The sequence below is a fragment of the Narcine bancroftii genome, chromosome 4 (assembly GCF_036971445.1).
Source record: "Narcine bancroftii isolate sNarBan1 chromosome 4, sNarBan1.hap1, whole genome shotgun sequence".
NCBI lineage: Eukaryota > Metazoa > Chordata > Chondrichthyes > Torpediniformes > Narcinidae > Narcine > Narcine bancroftii.
Genome location: NC_091472.1, coordinates 251,655,948 through 251,672,446, shown reverse-complemented (window position 1 = coordinate 251,672,446; position 16,499 = coordinate 251,655,948). Strand labels below are relative to the sequence as shown.

The 16,499-nt window shown below is 37.7% G+C and overlaps 1 protein-coding gene across 13 annotated transcripts in view; it reads left to right on the top strand.

Annotated features, from left to right (window-relative positions):
* gulp1b (GULP PTB domain containing engulfment adaptor 1b) overlaps positions 1–16,499 on the top strand; it is a 355,986-nt gene that overhangs the window by 261,300 nt on the left and 78,187 nt on the right. For all 13 annotated transcript variants that reach the window (XM_069934742.1, XM_069934741.1, XM_069934737.1 and 10 more), the window contains one exon: positions 16,270–16,368. In XM_069934742.1, the coding sequence (XP_069790843.1) occupies positions 16,270–16,368 (99 nt within the window). The remainder of the gene's footprint in view (positions 1–16,269; positions 16,369–16,499) is intronic.

The following is a 16,499-nucleotide window of genomic DNA, read 5'->3' as shown; positions in this document are numbered from 1 at the left end:
TGGTGGCCGAAGCACTGTCCAGGCAAAGTATCGATGCGCTATCGAAGGAGTGCAGCAGCAGAAAATAAGGAGATGCCCCAATACAAGACTGCCATATCAGGACTGCAGGACATCCCAGTTTGTACAGGTAACACCATCCTCTTGTGCAACATGGCTACGTCAGGTCAGACCCATCATCCCGATGGCATGGAAATGACAGGTTTTCAACTCCATAGACTGGCTCACCCATCCATCAGGACCACAGTCGGGCTAGTGGTCAGCAAGTATGTGTGGCATGGATTGCTGAACCAGGTCAGCAGGTGGGCGAAGGTGTGCACGCAGTGCCAAACAACCAAGGTACAGCAGCATGCCAAGACCCCATCTCAGCACTTCGAGCCCACAGAATGAAAGTTCAACCACATCCACGTGGACATAGTAGGACCCTTTCCAGGGTTCACAATGGTTGACCGCTTCACCAGGTGGCCAGAAGCAGTCTCGCTGGCAGACCCTTCCACAACCTTGTGCATCAAGGCCCTCATCTCATCATGGGTGGCACGGTTTGGGTTACCATCCCATATCACATGTGGCAGAGGGGCCCAATTCACCTCCAGTATGTGGTCTGACCACACCAGCCTGTGGGGTGCCCAGCTGCATCATTCAACAGCTTACCACCCACAATCCAATGGGTTGATGGAGCACTTCCACAGGCACCTCAAAACCACATTCAGGACCTGACTCCAAGAACCCAACTGGGTAGACGAGATTCCATGGGTGCTGTTGGGCATCCACATGGGACCTAAACAGGATCTAAACACTTTTTTGGCCAAACTCATCTGCAAAGCTGCACTGGTGGTCCCAGGAGAATTCGTATCATCCCCAGGTAGACAGCAGGAGGCTCTGCAATGTTCCTCAGCAGGCTAAGGGAAAGATTTGGCAACCTGGCCCCGATTTCACCTTCCAGGCATGGACATGCGAGGACCAACATACTGAAAGACCTGCAGGACTGTGAGTATGTTTTCATTCACAGGGGTCCATGTTATCCTCCGCTTCAGAGGCCATATGAGGGTCCATTCTGAGTCATCCGCAACAACGGGGCCACGTGCGAGTTGGAGGTCAAAGGCAAGATGGAGGTCTTCACCACAGACAGGCTGAAGCTGGCACACCTGGACCCGGCATACCCGATCAAGACACCAGCACCACGCCAAAGAGGCAGGCCACTGAAGGCTGCAGAGACTTTGCCTCTGGGCACCAAGGACAATAACAAGAACAATACCGCTGGTTCAGTTGGGGGGGGGTGGAGGGGAGAGGTCATGGCGATCGAGCGGCACTCTGGGTGGTGAGTGCAACCAAAGGCTAGCAGCCCACACAGCGGCACTGGCTCTAACAAGTGAACTCACGAGTGAACAGCAAGGGCAGCTTAAAGCTCAGCGATCCCAAAATGGCGCTGGCCTTGCTGCGCAGCCAACAGACAGAGCACATGGGGAAGAAAGGAATTGTTATGCAGGAAAGTACCCATGTGCGGGGAAACCTTCTTTTGTTATGCATGTTGTGACGTCAGCCAAGGGGAGCCACAGGGCAAGTATAAAAGTTGGGCCTGAGCCCTAATAAAACTCAGATCTTAACCTGACTACATTATGTGTGTGTAACTTCTTTCGAGTAGTGCATGGTTACATTTCCTTTGTTGGAATTTTGTGCATTGGTTTTCCAGTGTAGTTATAACATTGTGCAGTCTTGAGCACCAGTTGCCTACATTTTCTGCCAAATATATCGTGTCCTGTGTTCATTTCAGATTGTTCTTGGCAGATCAGAGCGCCTCTGAACAGCGCAAGAAGTTAATATTATAAACTGCAGGAAGCTGCAAAATAAAACTTTTGGTTCATTGTTCCCTGGTCAAGATATATTTGAGAACTTGTTGAAGAAATTAATGTTTCTTAAAACTAATTAATTACTTTGAGACCAGTTGGCATCACTTAGGTTGTGGGCAATTTAATAGAATTAATTATTATCTGAAGCAATACCTGCCCTGATTCCTCAAAAAAAATTTTAACCAAGGGCTATCAACATGGATTTGTTGCAGGATGGAAAGCTGATGTGGACATATGTTTGATGTGGTCTATACAGACTTTAGCAAGACCTTAGGCGACCTTTCAGGCGGCGGCTGCACAGAAAGGCATAAGCCCAGGGATCAAAGGCAAAACAGCTCAATTGATCAAACTTTTGTTCAGTGGTAGGAAACAACATTTAGGAGTGGACAGATGGTTTTGTGATTGGAAATTTGTTGAAGGATTCATATGGTTCATTACTTAATGGTGTTGGATTTTTGCTGGATGTTATTTATATTTCAATGTGAGGACATGAATAAAGAAGTTGATGTATGATACACAAATTGGCTTTGAGGTTGACAGCCAATGTGGTTGTGGGAAGTTGAAGATGGTCTGATCTGTTGAGGGAAAAAAAAGTGGCAAATGGAGTAGATTCCTGGAAGTGTGAGGTAATGAATTTGGCGAGATGCACAGAGGCAAGAAAATAGAAGCTACTGCATAGTATGGAGGAACAAAGGGAATTTAGAATGTACACATGCAAAGAAAGTTGTGATTGTTTGGGTAAGTAGGCAGAGGAGGTTTACGCAACTGTAACTAGGACTAGAAAATTGTAACCATGAGAAAAGATTGGATCAGTGGAGGCTGAGGTGAAAAATATTTAAGGTACATTAAATGATATGGCGGCTTGGAAAGGGTACAGTCAATGATGAAGAACAATATCATTTTCACAAATATCGAAGGATTAGAAAGGAGTGGAGAGTGATTGGTATCTGGAGTTGGCTGTTTGAAAAGTCCTTGAGTGTCTCGAACTGTGACCTGAAGGCTCTGAACAAGGTACTGGGAAGAAAATTCCTCTGGATGGCTCTTTATTGACTAGTGGACAGAATGGCCATTTTCTCTGTTGTAACATTTCCTTGGATCTCTGAAATTGTAGAAAATTAACATCAGTAAAAAATTAGACCAAGGAGATCATGACAGTTGCCAAATGGTTGTGATTTATTTAGTGAACGGCATCCAAAGCCATAAGTGTTGTGATGCACCAAACGTAAACTCTGAGCCCAGTAAGTCTTCATGCGTAGTAAAAGATTGTCGTGCTCCTGTAACGGCAGCCCTGCTGCTGGTGCAGATCTGCAAAGATTTGGGGCATAGACTTCTGGAGCATCTCCACTATTGCCCAGCCATCCCATCTGACAGCCCTGTAAGAAGTGTAAATTGCTGGTAGAACAAGGGTGGTGGCAATTTTTACAATTCTCAAATGTCTGTGATAAAGAGGTGCCCACATTTGTTAGCTCAGACTGTGAGCAGTGCAGGGCACCACAGCAGGAAATCATCCCTCTCCAATGCAGAGGCGAAGCCCTGAAGAGGACCCTACAGAGCATGAAACCATAGCAGGAGAACAGGAGTGGGCAGCCAAAGTCCTTGCACTAGGCAACAAGCTGCTGGCAACCAACTACTGTGAGCAGGTCAAGAAAGGTGTGATGGTGAGTCGGGGCTCGGGTGCCTACAGTTTGCTAATACTTGAGGTGTGCAGAATGAAGGATCAAGCAGATTTGATTAGAATGTCTTGAGCTTGGTTTCACTGGAGAGAGGAAGCCATGCACTACAGAGGTCTCGGAAACACAGCAAGCGACAGCTTTGGAAGAGACAGTGGGATCCATGAACATTGTCTGTGAAGAGACCGTCTTTCTAATCTTGATAGTGGCACTACATTAGTAACTCCTATGTGTGCCTTACAGTGCAAACAATGGAAAGATTTTTTTAATGTATTTTGTGTCCATAACTATGAATGGAATCTTGAAGATCCCTCCATTGAAAAAATCTCACAGCAAAGTTGGATTTAATTTGGGTGCTGTTTCAACCCATCCAGGACAATCCAGGTTTTTTTAAAAACTTTGTTTAATGCTCAGTGTTCTTAAAATATGAGCTGGTATTCACATATTTTCAGGACCAGTGGCATGCCATTGGTGTTAAACCAATATGTAGCATATTGATCAACAATAGAAGAGAAGTGATTTACTTATTTAGAGGCATTGGATACTCTCTGTAATTGAACAAAGAATTATTGATACATACACTTTCTAAGATAAAACAGAAACATGTTTATTTGATTTTTCACTTGCAGGGTATCACTATCTTCATATGTAAAGTCAAAGATTAAATCATGGACAGTCAGTATGGGGTTTAGGGATGAAACTTTTTTTTAGTTGCTATCAAGATAAATTAATAAAGGTAGTTTGTTTGATGTGGGCCCAATGGATTTAGCAAGGTTTTTGTCAAAGTTTCATATGGCAGGCAGTAAAAAGTTAAAACAGACATGATTTAAGGCATACTGGCAAATTCAATCCCAAATTTGTTCAGTAGCAGGGAGAAAGGTTAGCAATTGATGAATATTCCTGGAACTGCTTTCATTGGAGCTCCACAAAGCTCAGTGTTCAGTCTCTTGTGGTGTGTGTTAATTATTATAAATACAAATGTAGGAAGCAAGATAAATTTGATGATGATGTTGAAATTTGACTGTAAGATGTAGCTTTAAATTAGTGATGTCAATAAACTGTGCCTAATGGTACAAAAGTCAGCACTTTTATGCTTGTATAGTAATAGAGTAATTTCTTTTTTTTAAATGTTTTATTTTTCACACTATAAACCATATAGATCAAGATACATACATTTTCCTTCTTAATATATACAGTGTCGTTTTCTTCCCTCCTGCACTATTGAATTGTCTTGACGCAGAATCTTGTTACTTTTTCGGTTAATTTTGCACATAAGTGACTCAGCAGGAACATAACCTGTCGTGAAATGTTTCGTTCTGTGGTTTAGCAAAGTTTTATAGATCTCTCTTATTATTCTTAAAAGGTATAGTTCTTCAATGATGCATGCACAATTCTTATTTATCTCAGCGTTGTCAGATGATGTTGGTTGATATGGTCAAATGAACTCATGCTTAATGTCAATTTGTTTCAAAAAGCATACAGATTGAAATTAAGGGAATCATAATCGAAGACATACAAACACAAGAATGTGATTTCAATTCTTAATTTGTTCTCCTTGTAGTTCAGCATCAAATATCTTTAATCTCAATCCCCTTTGAGTGTTTATCCAAGAGTGCCAAGAAGTTATCTATCAGTTTCTCTCAGTAATCATGATGTAAATGTTGAAGTGAAATATGAAACTCTGCAAATGCTGTCATTGCAGTACAAGCACAGAAATGCTGGAGGAACTCAACAGGTCCCACAGCATCCATAGGAGGTACCTTTTTACCTTCTCTGGTCACTCTAGTCCTGCTGAGGTCCTCCAGCATTTTAATTATGTATTTTTAGCCAATTTTATCTTCATATGGGTGTCTTTGCTACCTTGACTTTGCAAATTTGATGGTTGTTAAACTTACATACCAGCTGTTCATTATATTATCAATCCCACTAATTCAAAAGAAAAAAACTTCTGGTTATTAATTAAATAATCATGAAAGCACAATATTTATGTGAAGATGTTCTAAGGTTTGTCATCTCAATATTTAAGTCTGTGTCATGCCTAAGGATGAAAGTTTGTGGGAGAGTCACGTGATGGAGTAGTGACCAGTAAGAAAATACCAGCCCTCTCCAGAAAACAAAAAAAAGTAAAGAAAAAGCAAAGCCACAGACACAGAAAGCACAACAAATTAAAAATAAAGGTGTAGAGAAAATGGCACCAAAGAAAGAAAAACCAAAAACAACAGGAAGAAAAGAAGAAGGAAAGACATCGGAAGAGAAAGGTGAAGGCCTTACCTGTATGAAGAGGCCTGCCATGGAGAGAGAAACCCACTCCCAGAGGTCAGTGGAAACCCCGAGCGCAGGACTACAAAGATGGCTCACGGAGCCAAACAGAAGTGCGCAACCGCGCATGCACAGGACAAAAACAACACCGATGGGAGGGGGGACCAGCTGACGAGTGGATCTCCACAGCTTAAACAACTCGACAGCAAGGCTCCCAACAGGAAAACACAGAAAATAACAGAAACAAGAAGGAAGAAAGTGGAAAAAGGTAATCAGAGAAACAGCAGACGACCAACCAGAGGAAGAGGACCAACACCAAGACACCATTAATAAAAATAATAAAAAGAAAAATACCCAACAAACTGAGATAAACAACCCAACAAGAAAGTCAGAAGAGACAGAGGTAAAGGACACAGATCCTGGAGTGGACTCAGAAGAAGAAGAGGGAGAACATCAAACTCTACACAGAGAAATGGAAGATGAAGGGAAGGGACAGTACATGGATAAAAAAAATTCAAGAATATATGGAAGCATTAAAAGAATGGCTGACACAAGAATTCAGTGAAATAAAAAGAAGAATAAAAGGTACAGAAGAAAAAGTGAATAGATTAGAGATGTCATGACAGAAATAGGGAAAAGAGTAGACAAGGTGGAAGAATGAGAAACAGCCATAGAAATGGAGGTAAATGATTTAAAAAAGAAATTGGAAGAATCTTATAAAAAGGTTAAAGAAACACAGGAGCTGTTAGCTCAGAAGATAGATATAATGGAAAACTATAATAGGAGAAAAAATATAAAGATAGTGGGCCTTAAGGAAGATGAAGAAGGCAAAGATATGAAAGAATTTATAAAAGAATTGATCCCCAGGGTCCTAGGAATACCAGAATTACAGGAAGGAATGGAAATAGAAAGGGCACACAGAACATTAGCCCCTAAACCACAGGCACAACAAAAACCAAGATCCATTCTAGTAAAATTCCTGAGATATACGACAAGAGAAAATATATTGGAGAAGGCAATGGAAAAAATAAGAGAAGACAAAAAAACCACTGGAATACAAAAGTCAATTTTTTTTTCTACCCAGACATAAGTTTTGAACTCCTGAAGAAGAGGAAGGAGTATAATGCAGCAAAATCGACCCTATGGAAAAAAGGTTATAAATTTATGTTAAAATATCCAGCGGTGCTTAAAATAGTTATCCCGCGGCAGCAAAGCAAACTGTTCTCGGATCCGGAAAAAGCACGAAAATTTGCAGAACGCCTACAAAACAGACAGAGAGATGAAGAGATGTAACAAGAACAAAAATGATGACAAACCATATATAAAAAAGAATAAAGTATAAGTAAGAACTAAGAAGGGAAAGAAAGGGAACAAAGGAAGTAAGGAGGGAATTAAGAGAGTGAGCTTTGTTATATGTGAAGATTAAAATCTTTTCTGGGGGGGCTGGGTGGGGAAGAATAACAGTCACTGCGGAATCAGTTGACGCTTGCGAGCGGGTTCACAATCCAAATGGAGAGGGGAGATGTGGTTGCCCAACAAGGGACAAAAGGCAACTCAGAGAGGGGAGGGACTATTGGGGTTAAGGGAATTTTAGATGTGGGAATAGTGGAAATATTTTATGTTTTAGAAGTGTTGTCTTACAGTGTGTTCAAAAAAAGAAAACAGAAATGGATAAGAAGGGAAGGTGGTGATGAGGAAACGGAAAGGAAAGATAAACAAAGTATGAAATGGCCATGTTGAACTATATGACTAAATATTAATGGAATACATAACCAAATCAAAATGGGAAAAACAAAGGAAAACACAAAGGCACAGAAATAAAAGTTACAGAAAAGTGAGTATAAAGGTGGAAAGAAGATGGCGACAAAAAAAGAAAAATCAAAATCAACGGTAAGAAGAGAGGAAGAGAAGACAATGGAGGAAAAAGATGAAGGCCTTACCTGTCCGAAGAGGCCCGCTGCGGAGAGAGAAACCCGCTCCCTCAGGTCGGTAAATAATGGACTACAAAAATGGCTCGCTGAGCCGAGTAAAAGTGCGCATGAAAAAAAACACACCGACGGGAGGGGGGACCAGCTGGGGAGTCGATCTCCACAGCCGGCAACGACAGCTGCAGAACACCTGCAGCAAGAAGAGACCACAGAAGACAATAGAAACAAGAAAGAAGAGAAGGAAAGGGCAACAAAGAAACAACAGATGGCCAACCCAGAGGAAGAAGAAGAGGAAGAGTACAGTGAAATAGAAGAAGAAAAGAAAGGCAAGATAAAGGAGGTACTTTCTCTTATTAAGGGATACATGGAGTCATTTAAAGAATGGCAAACACAGGAATTTAATGATTTAAGAAGAAGAATAAACAACACAGAAGAGAAAGTGAATAAAATAGATATGACCTTAACAGAAATGGGAAAGAAAATGGACAAGATGGAAGAGCGGGCAGTAGCAGCAGAAATGGAGGTAGAAGACTTAAAAAAGAAATTAGAGGAATCTAATAAAAAAACTAAAGAGACACAAGAACTACTAGCTCAAAAAATAGATACAATGGAAAATTATAGCAGAAGAAATAACATAAAGATAGTGGGCCTTAAGGAAGATGAAGAAGGCAAGAATATGAGAGAGTTTATAAAAGATTGGATCCCTAAGACCCTAGGATGTCCAGAACTACAGCAAGAAATGGAAATAGAAAGGGCACATAGAGTATTGGCCTCTAAACCACAACCACAACAAAAACCAAGATCTATTGTAGTAAAATTCCTAAGATATACTACAAGAGAAAAGGTACTGGAGAAGACAATGGAAAAAGTAAGAGAGGGCAACAAACCACTGGAGTATAAAGGGCAAAAAATCTTCATTTATCCAGATATAAGTTTTGAACTCCTAAAGAAGAGAAAGGTGTTCAATACAGCAAAGGCGATTTTAAGGAAGAAAGGGTATAAATTTATACTAAAGCATCCAGCGGTATTGAAAATATTTATTCCAGGACAACAAAACAGACTATTCTCGGATCCAGAAGAAGCACGAAAATTTGCAGAACAATTACAAAAATAGACTGAGGGATGAAGACGGGTAATGAGAGTAAAAATGATCACGATTGATATGTGTGTGGGTAAAGACAAAAATAGACTGAGGGATGAAGACGGGTAATGAGAGTAAAAATGATCACGATTGATATGTATGCGGGTAAAGAGGTATAAGAGTGAATAGAGACAATGTGCATACGTGAATGTATCTGTACTTAGAGGAAAATATAGATAGTATAGACAAGAATTAATAAGGGAAGGTAATGGAATAGAGAGAATAAGGAGGGAATTAAAAGAGTGACCTTTGTGACATATGAAAAGTAAAATCTTTTCTGGGGGGGCTGGGTGGGGGGAAATAGCGGTCACTGCAAAATCAGTTGACGCTTGCGAGTGGATTCGCAAATCCAAATGGAGAGGGGAGATGTGGTTGTCCGACAAGGGATAAAGGACAACTCAGGAGGGGAAGGGGAGATTGGGAATAAAGAAGATAGAAATAGGAGAATAAGGAAAATGTTGGATGTTGGAGGAATGTTGTCTTATAAAGAGTTGAAAATAAGAAAACAGAAATGGAAAAAGAGGAAAGGTAATGATGGAAAAATGGAAAGAGAAGATAAACAAAATATAAAAGGGCTACGCTGAACTATATGACTTTAAATATTAATGGAATACATAACCAAATTAAAAGGAAGAAACTACTAAATTTAAATGAATAAATGTATTCCATTAGAAAAAATAACATATAGGTTAAGAAATAATATTGAAATATTCGAACAAGTATGGGAGCCTTACATTAAATACAATAGCGAAAACCTACCGGGGACAAACATTACCTAAGTTGATGGAAGGAGAAGGAAAGAAAAGAATGGACTCAGTAGAATTTCTGGTGTATTTTTGTTGAATGACAACATTGTGTGACTGGCTTAATGCAACCTAGATTGTATACCTAAAATGGATGAGAGGGGGGGGTGGGGGGTGGCTTGGGAGGAGGGAGGGGGGGGGAGAAAAAGTCACTGTATATGTGTGAAAAAGAAATAGTGTATATCATGGCTAATGTGATTTATGGTGTGAAAAATAAAAATAAAAAAAAAAATTAAAAAATAAGGTAAGAAGTTGTTAAATTTACTGAAGAAAGAAAAAATTGATATAGCATTCGTGCAAGAAACACATCCAACTGAAGTGGAACACAAGAAATTAAAGAGGGATTGGATAGGGCACGTAATGATAGCATCATATAATTCAAAAGCCAGAGGAGTAGCTATATTAATCAATAAAAATGTACCAATCAAAATAGAAGAGGAAATAGAATAAATCCAGCAGGGAGGTATGTAATGATAAAATGTCAGATATATTCAGAATTTTGGAAATTGCTCAATGTATACGTACCTAATGAAGAAGGTCAAAAATTTATGCAAGATATCTTTTTGAAGATCGCAGATACACAGGGGAATATACTAATAGGAGGGGATTTTAACCTTAATTTGGACTCAAAGATGGATAAAACTGGAAAAAAGACTAAAAGAAAGAACAAAGTAACCAAATTTATGATTAAATCGATGCAGGAAATGCAACTTTTGGACATATGGAGGAAACAACACCCAGAAGAAAAGGAATATTCATATTATTTGAGTAGACATAAAACATACTCAAGGATAGACCTATTCCTGTTATCAGCCCACATTCAAGGGAGAGTTAGGAAAATGGAATATAAAGCTAGATTGTTATCGGATCACTCACCCCTGTTATTGGCAATAGAGCTGGAGGACATCCCACCCAGAATGTATAGATGGAGATTAAACTCCATGCTACTTACAAGACAGGATTTTAGAGAATTCATTAAGCGACAAATTAAAATGTACTTTGAAATAAATACGGAATCAGTGAAAGATAAGTTTCTACTATGGGACGCAATGAAATCATTCATCAGAGGGCAGATAATATGTTATGTAACTAAGATGAAGAAGGACTACAATCGGAAAATAGAACAGTTGGAAAGGGAAATAGCAAGTACAGAAAAAGAATTAGCAATAAAGGAAGATACAACTAAAAGAAGAGAATTGGCAGACAAAAAAATAAAATATGAAACACTACAAACATATAAGGTGGAGAAGAACATAATGAAGACAAAACAGAAGTATTATGAGCTAGGAGAAAAAAACGCACAAAATACTAGCGTGGCAGCATAAGACAGAACAAACTAAAAGAACAGTATTGGCATCAAGTAAAAAGGACAAACAAATTACATATAACCCAACGGAGATCAATGAAAACTTCAGAGAATTCTACGAGCAACTATATCAAATTGAAAATGAAGGGAAAGAAGACAAAATAGATGAATTTCTAGCTAAAATTGAACTACTGAAATTGCAAACAGAGGAGCAAAATAAATTAATAAAACCATTTGAAATAGAAGAAATACAGGAGATATTAAAAAAACTACCGAACAATAAAACGCCGGGAGAGGATGGACTCCCAATAGAATTCTATGAAACATTTAAAGACTTATTAATTCCTCCTCTCCTGGAAGTAATGAACCAGATTGAAAAAACACAAAACATGCCAGATTCATGCAAAACAGCAATAATTACAGTAATACCAAAGACAGGGAAAGATCCACTAACACCAACATCGTAGAGACCAATATTTCTACTTAACACAGATTATAAGATAATAGCTAAACTATTAGCAAACAGATTGGCCGACTGTGTACCAAAAATAGTAAAACTAGATCAAACTGGATTTATTAAAAAAAGATGAACAACGGACAATATCTGTAAGTTCATTAACTTAATCCATGCAGTACAAGGAAACAAGACTCCAACAGTGACGGTTGCTTTAGATGCAGAGAAAGCCTTTGACAGAGTAGAATTGAATTATTTATTCAAATTACTACAGAAATTCAACCTACCAGAGAAATATATTAATTGGATTAAAACATTATATAAGGGACCATTGGCGAAAGTGACAGTAAATGGATATATATCAAACCAATTTAAATTAAGCAGATCAACAAGGCAGGGATGTCCACTATCTCCCTCACTGTTTGCGTTAGCTATAGAACCACTAGCAGAATTGATAAGAACAGAAAATAAAATGAGGGATAAAAATAAAAGAGAAGGAATATAAAATCAGTCTATTTGCAGATGACATCATAGTATACTTAACAGAACCAGAAATATCAATAAAAGAATTACATAAGAAATTGAAGGAATATGGAGAAGTATCAGGGTACAAGATCAACGCAAATAAAAGTGAAGCAATGCCAATGAATAATGCGGATTTCACAAAATTTAAGAAAGAATCACCATTTAGATGGCAAACACAACCAATTCGATACCTAGGTACACAACTAGATAATAATCTAGGCCATCTATACAAACTAAATTATCAGCCATTAATGAAAAAAATTACAAAATGACTTAGAACATTGGAAAGACTTATCACTAACACTAAAAGGAAGGATAAACTGTATTAAAATGAACATCTTCCCAAGGATACAATACCTATTTCAATCATTACCAATTCACCTAACAGAGAAATTCTTCAAGGACCTAAAGAAAATAATAAGGAAATTTTTTATGGAAAGGGGGGAAACTGAGGATAGCACTAGAAAAATTAACAGAATGGTACAAACAAGGGGGATGAATTATTATAGAGCAGCACAATTAAGATACCTATCAGATTTCTATCAAACAAGGGAAAAACCAGATTGGACCAGATTAGAGCTAGATAAAATAGGGGAGAAGGTACCTGAACATATACTATATAAGTGGGATGAAAAGTTGGTGCAACATAGGAATTCACCAGTATTGCACCATCTTCTCAACATTTGGAAGAAGATTCATGTAGAAAGGCATAAAATAAATTATCAACTACCAAAATTAATATTCACACAAAATCAACTAATCCCTTTCACAATAGATAACCTTTCCTTTAGAGAATGGGAGAGAAAAGGGATCAAAAGAATAGAAAATTATTTTTCGAGAAATAAATTATTATCTTTTGAACAAATGAAGGACAAATATAGTATAACTCACGATACAATGTTTGCAGACCACCAGCTGAAAACCTACTTGAAGGACAAATTGGGAAACAGTCTGAGGTTACCAGAAGGAAGCAATTTTGACTATGTGATTACAGACACAATGATAATTAAAAAATTTATAACAAACATGTACATCAAACTGCAAGAAAAGGAGAACGAGGAAACAAGCTGTAAACCTAAACAAAAATGGGAACAAGATCTAAACATAAAGATAAAGAATGAAACATGTGAAAAACTATGCTCCGGAACTATGAGAAATACAATAAACACAAGGTTACGCATGATACAATATAATTGGTTACACAGGCTATACATCACACCCCAAAAGTTAAATAAATGGGACCCAACAGTATCAGACAGATGTTTTCGCTGTAAGAAGGAAACGGAAACAACAATACATGCAATTTGGGCATGTGAGAAAGTGGAAAAATTTTGGGAAGATCTAAAAATCACAAAAAGCAACATACCAAAAAAAACAGAGATTTTTCTTCTAAGAAATAAAGAATTTGCAATCAATTTGGATGGAGCACAAAAAAGATTTATGATGATAGCCCTAGTTGTAGCAAAAAATGTATTATGTCAACCTGGAAATTAGAAGATAACCTGAGAATTCAGCAATGGTACATAGAAATGAATAAATGTTTTCCATTGGAAAAAAATAACATATAATTTAAGAAATAACATCACAGTACTTGAACAAATATGGGAACCATACATGGAACACAATCGAGAAATCCTACCACCTAAAATGACAGAAGGAGAAGACAATGAAATGAACAGACCCAGTATGTAAAAGTAGAAGACACAAATTTCTTGTTTATTTTTATTAAGTGACGATGTTGTTTAATGTATCATATAGATTGAACGTTGAATGAATGGGGAGGGGGAGGTGAGGGAGGGAATGGAGGGGGTAAAAGGGGAGAAAATGACACTGTGTATATTCAAGAGAAAAATGTCTGTATGTATTTTGGTCAGTATGGTTCATAGTGTGAAAAATTTAAAAAAAAATTAAAAAAAGGATGAAAGTTTGCAATTTTTCCCTGGTTTGCTGCCGTAACAATTAACACACTCTTTTCAACTTCGGATTCTGTTTTTAAAGTGAACATTTAGAAGAAAATCTTTGACACTCTTAATTTTCATACACCATCTTGAATGCACAGATATCATGCATCAGTATAACAACCTTGACAGATTTTCTCACCTTCATACTTATACCTGCTTTTTTCTCAGAATACATTTTTGTATGAGGTCAGGGGTAAAAGTAAGTGGTTGCAGATTTTTCATGGTCCCATGAACAATTCTGTTTGTTCATACTCTACAGGAGATTCTAAGTTTTTTTTTTAAAACCTTCCATCCTTGTCATGGTTTGTGATGTTCAATAAAACCTTGTTATCCAGAATTCAAGCAACCAGCAAAAAAAATCGAGTAAAATAAATAATTCCATGAAATTTACAATTAATAAAAACATTAAATAAAAGTTTTAAATTGTAAAAATAAATGTTCTCTGAATTAACACATAAACCTTTCAAGATGGGAGCAAATATTCAGCCAGCAGAGTCCCTTGGTTGTGCTTTGCTCATAGCAGCTGCTTGAATAAAGTTTCAATAAAGTTGTGTTTGAATAAAATGGCGTAGCCCTGGATGAAGAGCTGGTTGATGCTGCTCACCATTAGGGTGACTTTCTTAAAGTGTCTCCTTATCCCTGCTTTATAAAAGTCTTTATCTTTATTAGTATAGATAGACCCCGACTTACGATGTTCTGATTTACAATATTTCAAAGGTACAATGATCAGAAATCTGTACTTTAGATTTTGAGATCTAATGTTTCCCTGCACTTGTGATACTCAATACAGTAACGCTGTCCCCGGCTGCCCGCGTGACCGAGCTCCTGACTGTGACTCCTCTCCCTGGCCATCTGCACACTATCCAATGACTAGTCTTAGTGCAATGCTTCAAATGTTCTTCAAGCCTAGTGTGCTTTCAGCTGTGTAAATAGCAGTCATTTTATTTTAGTGTCAAGGGCTTTTGAATAAAGGTTTTCAGCATTTAAATTTTAAAAAATGGTAGAGTGCGATATTGTTTTGACTTACGATGCGAGTCCCAGAACAAAGCCCCACCGTAAGTCGGGGTCTTTCTATATATTATTCAGTATATTAGTAAGACTTTATCTGTACACTTGGGGAAGGGCGGTTTAATTATGATGTTCTTATTCATCTTTTGGGCAGCTCCGTGGAGGAGAAGGAACCTGCATTGCAGTGACGGTTAAATGTTTTCAAAGATTGAGACTGAAAATAAAGTGAAATGATTTAAGGTTTATATTTTCATAGAAGTGAAGTTTGTTCAGTTTAAGTACAGTATTGTGTTTTTGTCTTTTAAATTGTATATTCCTAATGAGAGTTTGTTAGCTAGGCATTGCAAGAGTGAGTCTCAAGCAACCAGAAAATTTGCTTATCCGGCATCTGCTAATTCCTGTAGGTGCTGGATACCAGGTGTTTAACTGTATATTTACTTGTCTTGCACACTGTGAACTCCAAAACAGCAGAGTATACGGAGTAGGAAAAAGAAGCGACTCTGCGAGAATAAATGGAGCCAGTTGATTTATGTTTGTAACTATAGTGCATGTTTCGTGCAGGCATATCATTACATGCACTGCAAATATCTTTTCGTTCCATTCATGCGCTTTTCTCATTTGGATAAAGGCAGTACTGGTGTTGATGAATTGCTGCCTTGATGACCACATTCTTTCTAACAAAAGAATCACTCTGATAATTACTCAAGTTATTTCTGAACTACTGTTTCTTGCTTGGGACACACTGGCCACTATTAATGGTGCCCTTGATATCAAGAAAATTAGGATGAAGAGCCAATTTTATTGTACTGATAATCATCATACTTATGTGGAGTAGGAAATTTGGTAATGAATGCCTCACTGTTTTATTACTCCGATAACTACAGTGGTAGTTTCTGTGGTCAGTGGTGAAATCTGTTCTGCAATACAGTAGAAAGGACACTATGGGAAAGGCATAATCCAAAACTGCATTTAAAATATACTTGGGCATGTGAGCTGGTGCATTCAGATATTTGAGAAGAAAAGAGCTCTTGTTTTGTGGGTATTATGCATAAAGAACTGTATGAAAATGGCAGAACAGAAAAATGTAATTAAGCAAGTTGTTTTGAAGCTGTTTTGATCATCTGAACTTTGACAGAAATAAAAAGCTTTAGTCACCAAATCTTGCATTTGCTGATGTTGATCAGATTTGAGAACATCCAAGGATTTTATAGAATCAATATTTTAAGGATTTGGTGTGGTGTTGCTTATTCAGCACAGTACATCTTTTACCAAGTTATAAGTTCTGAAAACTATCTTCATGTTGAGGAAAATAATTTCTAATTTGTCATTGAAGTAAGACAAAAACTGGAAAATATTCTTTTTTCTTTCAGTTTGCAAGACATATCAAAAAATCAGAAGGTCAGAAGACGCCCAAAGTTGAGTTGCAAATCTCTATCTATGGTGTCAAAATTCTAGAAGCTAAAACAAAAGTAAGTAATTTTGTGATTGTTAGAAAATTAATAATTATTTTTTAAAATATTGATAGACCGTATTTTCAGAACACACAAAAAAAAATCATCTGTATCTGTGTATGTTATTCTATTAAAATCAAAACTAGAAA